At 64.7% G+C, this 1025-nt stretch overlaps 1 protein-coding gene across 1 annotated transcript in view; it reads right to left on the bottom strand.

The window, feature by feature from the left end:
- Nucleotides 1–1025, bottom strand: part of IQCA1L (IQ motif containing with AAA domain 1 like) — a 47511-nt gene that overhangs the window by 32553 nt on the left and 13933 nt on the right. Inside the window, exon 3 of the mRNA XM_029912854.1 lies at nucleotides 728–847. Within this exon, the coding sequence (XP_029768714.1) occupies nucleotides 728–847 (120 nt within the window). The remainder of the gene's footprint in view (nucleotides 1–727; nucleotides 848–1025) is intronic.

Genomic DNA, 1025 nt, shown 5'->3' on the forward strand with positions numbered 1-1025 from the left:
CCCATGGCCAGCCCCAGCCAGGTGCCAGGGAGAACGGAGCCCGCACGTCCCATGGCCAGCCCCAGCCAGGTGCCAGGGAGAATAGAGCCCGCACGCCCCATGGCCAGCCCCAGCCAGGGGCACCAGGGACAACAGCCTGCTGCACTCTCCCCAGGCTTGCCCACAATTCTCTGTCAAACCGATCCAGGGCCAGACCCAGACACCTCATACATGGGAAACACCGGTGACAGGAGGCCATAGTCCCTGGTACGGCTCCATATCCCTAACAGGCCCTGGTAGAGCCCCCACTTCCTGCCCTGCTCCCCCCTGGGAGCACACCCGGTCTCACAAACCTCCCGCCCACCCTGCAGGCCTGATACAGACCCACCCCTCCTTTCTGCCCTGCACTCTCCCATGGGCTCCGATACAGCCCTGCCCCCACTCCTGCATCTCCCTCCACAGGCTCTAGAACATCCTCATTCCCCCTCCTCCCTTGCATCCCCCCAGGCTCTGGTACAGACCCCACCCCCCTTACCTGTTACTGTCCTGCACACTCTCCTGAACTCTCCCCACCCCTCCCACTACAGTGCCACCCCCACACCCCACCCATCCTCTGGGGCCTAGCACAGCCCTGCACCCCCAGCCCCTCGTGCAGCCCTGTACTTCAGGTGGGAGTCCCCTCGTCAGAGAAAGAGGCAGCCGGTGGGCTAGCATCCCTGTTACAGGCAACCGCAGGGCAGGCACTCACCCCACTGGGCATGCTAGGCTCCACCCGGGCCAGGATCTCAGACAGCACCTGTTGACGCTCCTTCAGGGCCTTGGCTCTCTGGTTCACAAAGTACTTGGGGATGGGCACCTCCATATCAGCCTGGGGAGAGAGCACAGGAGCCTCCCCATTAGTGCCATCATCCCCGGCCTCAGGACCCCTCCACCCCAGCTTTCACACCCAGCCCCCCACTAGGAGCTCCCTCTCCTGACCAGGGGCGTAGCCATGGGTAGGCCACGGCCCACCCACTTAGCATCCAGACCCACCCCCGCAGCCCCAG

Source organism: Terrapene carolina, unplaced genomic scaffold, assembly GCF_002925995.2.
Source record: "Terrapene carolina triunguis isolate 2854851 unplaced genomic scaffold, T_m_triunguis-2.0 Scaffold278, whole genome shotgun sequence".
Taxonomy (NCBI): domain Eukaryota; kingdom Metazoa; phylum Chordata; order Testudines; family Emydidae; genus Terrapene; species Terrapene triunguis.